General features: G+C 34.8%; 1 protein-coding gene across 1 annotated transcript; it reads right to left on the bottom strand.

Moving 5' to 3' along the window:
* Window positions 1-1,755: 1,755 nt before the first annotated feature.
* LOC8285504 (transcription factor bHLH67) lies at window positions 1,756-5,026 on the bottom strand. Its single transcript, XM_002515039.4, has 4 exons — window positions 4,053-5,026; window positions 2,967-3,668; window positions 2,435-2,818; window positions 1,756-2,327 (listed from the first exon to the last, which is right to left on the bottom strand). Exons 1-4 carry the CDS (start codon window positions 4,083-4,085, stop codon window positions 2,244-2,246), a joined length of 1,203 nt encoding a protein of 400 aa, XP_002515085.2. The 5' UTR covers window positions 4,086-5,026; the 3' UTR covers window positions 1,756-2,243.
* Between the last annotated feature and the right edge of the window lie 974 nt (window positions 5,027-6,000).

The following is a 6,000-nucleotide window of genomic DNA, read 5'->3' on the forward strand; positions in this document are numbered from 1 at the left end:
TATAAAATAAAATATAAACAATATATTAAATTTATATAATATATTTTATTCTTTACACAGATATATCTTAACATACTTTTTATTATAAATATTATATTTAATAAAATAAAAATTACAATTTGAGATATTTTTATATTTTATTTTTATTTTTATAAATATTAATAATCTTATATTTTAATTTTATTTTATAAATATTAATTAAATTAAATATATAAAAATTTGTAATACATTTATTAAATATAGATTTAACTCTTTCTACATGTATAAAGAGTTATGCTATTGATTTGTTTTTTTAATAAATACCTAATATACAAAAGCAAATCGGTGCAAAATGTTGTCACTATTTTCTAAAATCTCTTCCTTATCGTCTGATTTAAACTTTAGAATGGGATTGCAGCTCCACTCAGGCCACATTTCTCTTTTCTATTTTGCAGATATTTCACCGCAGCCAAGCCAACTTCGCAGTTTCTAAATTTAATTGTTTGACGCTGATACGATATTTTATTTTAACAAACGAATTGATAAAGATTGAATATGAAATAACCAAAAAGAAAAATCGGAAAAGTAGGGAAGAAAATGGTAATCGTGCACTGATGAGGCTTAAAATTAGGTCTTAAGCCACATGATGCTGGCGAGAGTGGCGTCCCTGTCCATGGCGATCAAAAGGAAATGCAAAGAAGCGAATAACAGAAAAAAAAAAAAAAAGGCTGTGAAAACTGAAAAGAGAAGACACTCGAAAGAGAAAAAAAAAAAATAATAATAATAATAATAAGGGAAGAAAGGAAATCAATGGAATGGAAAGGAGCAGGAGGAGTGGGGTAATAGGAAAAAGAAGGTGATATGTCCCTGACCAGACGTTTGATGATGCTTTTGAACATGGGGATGTGTGCTGCTAATACTGCTCTGGCTGCTGCTTCTTTCTGACAAATTTTCAGACACTTTGGAACGTGGGTTTCCTTTCCCCTTTGACTTTGCCCCATTCCCACTCATGCTATTCTAACACTTAACACTATTCTTCTCTTCTCTGCCTCCTCATATTTTAATTTATTTCTTTTTTTTCAAATCTTTGCTGCGATTAGTTGTATCTTTTCCATACAATCCTCAATTTCCATTACATTCCAACGGCTTAGAGGCAGGAAAAAAGAAATCATATTATCAACTGATATCACTTAGATTTGACACTTTGTAAAATCTCTAACCTTGTATTTGGGAAGTCCTGAAAATGCAAGAACTCAATTCAATAATCCGAACAATCATTCTCTTTGATGCTTGACCTCCCATTGTTTCCCCATGAATGTGCCAAAACTTGAATGTCAACAAGATTTAGCCTATTTTGAGGCCATGATAATGAAGTTATACAAATGCATACGAATTTACTATATCTCAGTGGATTATAATTAACATTATAGTCTGGTGAAATTTAAATAAATTTATCTAATTTTGTACTATATAGTAGTTGGATACAAATATAAATATAATATAATTCCAGTGATTTTTATTTTCGCCCTAATTAATTCAAGTTAAAAGAATATATTTTTTATTATTTCAAATTAAAAAATTTATGGATTTTTATTTTCCATTCCGGAAATTTTTAGATATGGCCGACTCCTATATGTTAAAGAAGGGATACACATATTCATAGCGAACGTTTTATTAGCAAAAAGAAAGAAAAAACGGATAAAAAGGTTCTTGGAATCCAAAAGACAAAAGGGGACGGAATCCAAACCAGCTGAAGCTGAAAAGGAGAGTACATAATAAAATACAAAAGAAAAAGGAGAGCAGACGCAGATTCGGACATTATATAATGATAAACCATCAAAATGCCATACAAATAAAGACATCCCAAAGTCAAAATAAAAAGAGAAGCATCATTTCCTTTGATTTTGCAATTTTCTGTTTGTCATCATCATACACTCCCACAATTTTACACCTTCATATTTAAATGATATTTAGCCCTCTACTGGTACTGGACCCCCCCCCCCCCCCCCCCCCCCCCAAAGACATCCCAAGTTACAATTTCGGTTCTAGGTTTAGCAATAGGAGTGTTTTGCTTATGGCAATGGTGCAGCTAGCAGCAACCATCTCTGGTTTTTGTTCCTTTATGGTCTAACGCCGCCCCTTTTTCTAAAATAAAAAGAATAAAAGAACCCAGTTTCAGCTTCTTACATTACAGCGGAGGGAAGCATTTTATATTTTGTCAGCTACTGTCTTTTTGGTGAATTGCCTAGTGTTCATAGTCCCAATCAGCTGCCGTTGATAATGCTGAATATTTGATTAACTGTTGCTGCTACCTCATCCGCTGATCCCAGCTTACAGTCTTCCTCTATCTACCGTTACCCACCAAAGAAAAGGGAAAAGCAAATAAATGACATTAGGTAAAGAGGTTTATTTTGGAACTTAAACAAGCTAAAACAGTAAAGGGATTAGCAAGTACCTTTAGATTGAATGAATAAAGAACAGTAGTTTCAGATGAAGTAATATTAAGGTGCAAAACTGAAAGCCTAAGTTCCTCTAATGCAAAAATGGCTCTCAACAGTAGGCCTGGTTTTCTGTGACATTGTATCTTCAAATTTACATGGTTATGTACGGCAGTCACTTCTATCTCCCCCACCTCTGATATTCTCTTCACCTTTGACTCCTCTTCACAATTACCATTACAGTCCGATTGTAAAGTAAACAGCCCGTTTGATGAAATGCCAATACCTGCCTCAGCTTCTTCTGGTTTTCTCGTTCTTCTTTGAGCCTCAAGAGACTGTAGAAGCTGCTCTAGCTCCTTCACAAAGTCTATTGCACCTCCAATAATCGATGCTTGGTCGCCCTTTTAACCAAAACGTGAAATAAGTCAATAAAATCCAATTCTAAAACCAAGAATTTGAATTTGTTACACTATTAAGATTGAAATCTTCGGAAACAAATACGGAATAAAAGCGAGCGACTTTCTGCGATGTAAGTGATTATATTTATACCCTTTGAACGTAAGAGGGAGGCATGAGAGAACGGAGAGAGTTGAGATGGTCATTCATTTGACGACGGCGGTTGCGCTCGACGGCAATGTGGGTCATACGCTGGCTTTCAACTTCTTCTTTGTTCTTTGTTGGCCTTGTCCGCTTTCGCTTTCGTCTTTCTCTAGGGACTAACAGAGGAGAAGATTTTGAGAAATGGGTATCGCTAAGCATGGTTTGTTGGATAGTCCAAGGAAATGAAGAGCTATCTGAGTTAACTCGAACTGTTTGGTTATCAGCCTCGCGGCTCACCTCTTCAAGATAAGAATTTGAATGTGGGTTTCGAAGGTCTTGGCTTTCAGATTTGACTGGTGAGTGTAAATCAGGTATGTCATGAGTGACACAACTTTCATGCTCTAATGCCGCTGCTTGAATGTGTCGGGTTTCTGTTTCAGTAATATAAGTGGTCATATCCCATGGCTGCTGCTTTTTGAGATGTTGGAGTTTTAACAGTGTTTGGAAGTTGGGTTCTTTAATGGGGAAGAATGGTGGGTATTCAACGCTTTGAAGCATTTGAAGGAAAGGCATTTTGTCTTCCAAGCTTGGCATTAACAACTGTGTTTCTTCTTCTTCTTCTTCTTCCTCTTCTTCTTCTTGAAATCTCAAACTTCCTGTGTTGGCAAATTCCCGTTGTAAACCCTCCACATCGAGACGTTCTCCTAAGAACTGCAAGAAAACAAAAATTCTAGTGAACAGAAAGGAAAGAAAGGGAAAATTGCTTGACTGGGTTTTAGTACTGATCCCAGTCTTAATTAATGGGTCGTGGATGGAAAGGAAGGACAGATTTTCAGTTTTTGTAAGCCGAAAACAAAGAACAGAAGAAGAATAAGAATAGAATGTTGAATAAAAATAAACATCGAAGCAGATATTAGCATTTCTTGAAAAACAACATAAAATCATTGAATGCAAGCATTTGGAGAAGTAAATGCAAGTCCAATTTCTTGATTCTAGTAAAGGAATTAAGGAAAACGAGAGAGACACGGAGGGAGAGCGAGAGAGAGAGAACAAAGTCTAAGGACAGTACTAAAATGAGAAAGAAAAGAAACATACACAAGGATCAATGGGGCCTTGAACCCTCTCCATAACAGCTGAGCAGGCAGCAAGTAGCAGTAGTAATAGTAGTAGCAGTGGTAGAATTTGCAAGTAAGCTTTAAATTCACTATCTCTCTCTCTCACTCACTTAGTCACCAAACATTCCGTTGTAATGCTAACAGAAGTATAGCAATAAATGTAACGCACAATAGAAGCAGAAAGATAGACCCCATATACAAAGCAGCATAAATGTATATATTCCTTTGTTTTTCTGATGCTGCTGGTGATACACTTAAATAGAATAAAATTAAATGCTACTCCAGAGCTCTACAGGAGAAGAGATAGAGAATGGAGCCCAAGAGAGGATAGGAGAGGTGAATTCAAGAATTGGTAAAAAAAAAAAAAAAAAAACAAAACAAAAACAGAAACAATGAAGAGGAAACGGAATGAATTAAGAAGGTGAGAAATGAAGGGCGGAAAAATAACCAACTTGGAGAGAAGAGAGAGTATATGTAACTGGAGAAAGTAGGTGAGAGTAAACGGAAGAGAGAGAGAAGAAGAAGTGTTGTCTGGTTTCCAAGGTCCCAAAGCATTATTGGCGGTGGCAGTTTTGTCCGGCAGCGGAGACAGGCAGTTGTGGGGACTCTCTCTCTCTCTCTCTCTCTCTCTCTCTCTCTCTTTCTACGAAGAGGAGTAGTATTAGTATACACTGGCAAAGAGCAAAAGATTAAAAAGCTTTAGAAAGTCCTCCTGTGGATTGTGTCATCCAGTCTGATGATGGGTCTTTTCCACATTTTCCCCACACTCTCACCTTCTTCTTCTTCTTCTTCTTCTTCTTCTTCTTTCTCTTTTTATTTCTTTTCCCTGGAAAAAGTGGAAGTAATTTTGCACAGCCGGTCGTAAAATCTAAATTTTATAACAGCTCTGCAGCGAGCGTATCACATAACCTTGACTTTTAAGAGAGAGATATATATATATATATATATTCACAGAAGATTAATGTCAAATATTGAAAAGCGTCCTCTATTCATTTTTGAAATTAAGGTAAACCTCAACTTAGTTTCTCTTATTTTATGTTTGGGAACAAAGAAAACAAGGAACCGTAGATAGAAAGAAAGAAAAAGATTATTATTATAATAAGACAGGGAATAGAGCATTGAAGCTCCATTTATTTCATAGAAAAATATTTTTCATTCTTACATTTTTTTTTTATATTTTATGTCCAATGCATTTAAAAAAAATGATAAGTTAATTATTTTGTAAATATCAGAGGACAACATAAGAAAAAGCTAATTAAATAGTAATTAGAGAAACAGGGAACATGAGAAGAAAGCTAATGCTACTATTGGTACTTATGATTTATACAAACAGGAAACATGTGAACTGAAACTGCCCTAACAACTTACTGATACACTCACCAAACTAATTACCAACTTGAAACCCATAAGTTACAATTTTTGCAATCAACTGACATTAAAACAAAATTTTCTCTTTTTTTTTTTTTTTGTCTACTTGTGTGTGTGTGTTGAAAAATATTGACAGTGACTTTTAATTTTGAAAATCAATTTTTTTACTTTTCACCGCGGTACAATTTTTACTGTTATTGTTTTACCCTTTTGGTTGATGTACAATACAATGCACATGGACTGGAATGGTACGATTATGACCGCATATATATTTGAACTCGGCGTATATACTTTTGGAGTCTTGCTAGCAGCTCTTTCTCAACCCTTTCACATTTACGCCTTTGCTTGGCGCTCTTCTTTCATCCTTTATTTATTTACTTTTTGGATGCTTTAAGATAATTAACATCCGTCCAAATGTTTTGGAATTTTCTAATCTTAATGTATGCCAAGAGTTTAATATGGATATTTGTATGTAATAGAGTGGCCATTCTCCATTACCCATTAGATAGTTCTTAATTAGTTGGTTAACCTCAATCGACCAAAAAATATCACTGGATAAA

Source organism: Ricinus communis, chromosome 1, assembly GCF_019578655.1.
Source record: "Ricinus communis isolate WT05 ecotype wild-type chromosome 1, ASM1957865v1, whole genome shotgun sequence".
Lineage (NCBI taxonomy): Eukaryota > Viridiplantae > Streptophyta > Magnoliopsida > Malpighiales > Euphorbiaceae > Ricinus > Ricinus communis.

Excerpts from the sequence above, each read along its gene's own strand:
- LOC8285504 (XM_002515039.4), bottom strand. The coding sequence starts at position 4,085 with ATGGAGAGGGTTCAAGGCCCCATTGATCCTTGT. Across the intron at positions 2,819-2,966 it reads CTCCCTCTTACGTTCAAAGG|GGCGACCAAGCATCGATTAT; the intron begins GTATAAATATAA and ends TTTGGTTAAAAG. Across the intron at positions 2,328-2,434 it reads TTTATTCATTCAATCTAAAG|ATAGAGGAAGACTGTAAGCT; the intron begins GTACTTGCTAAT and ends GGGTAACGGTAG.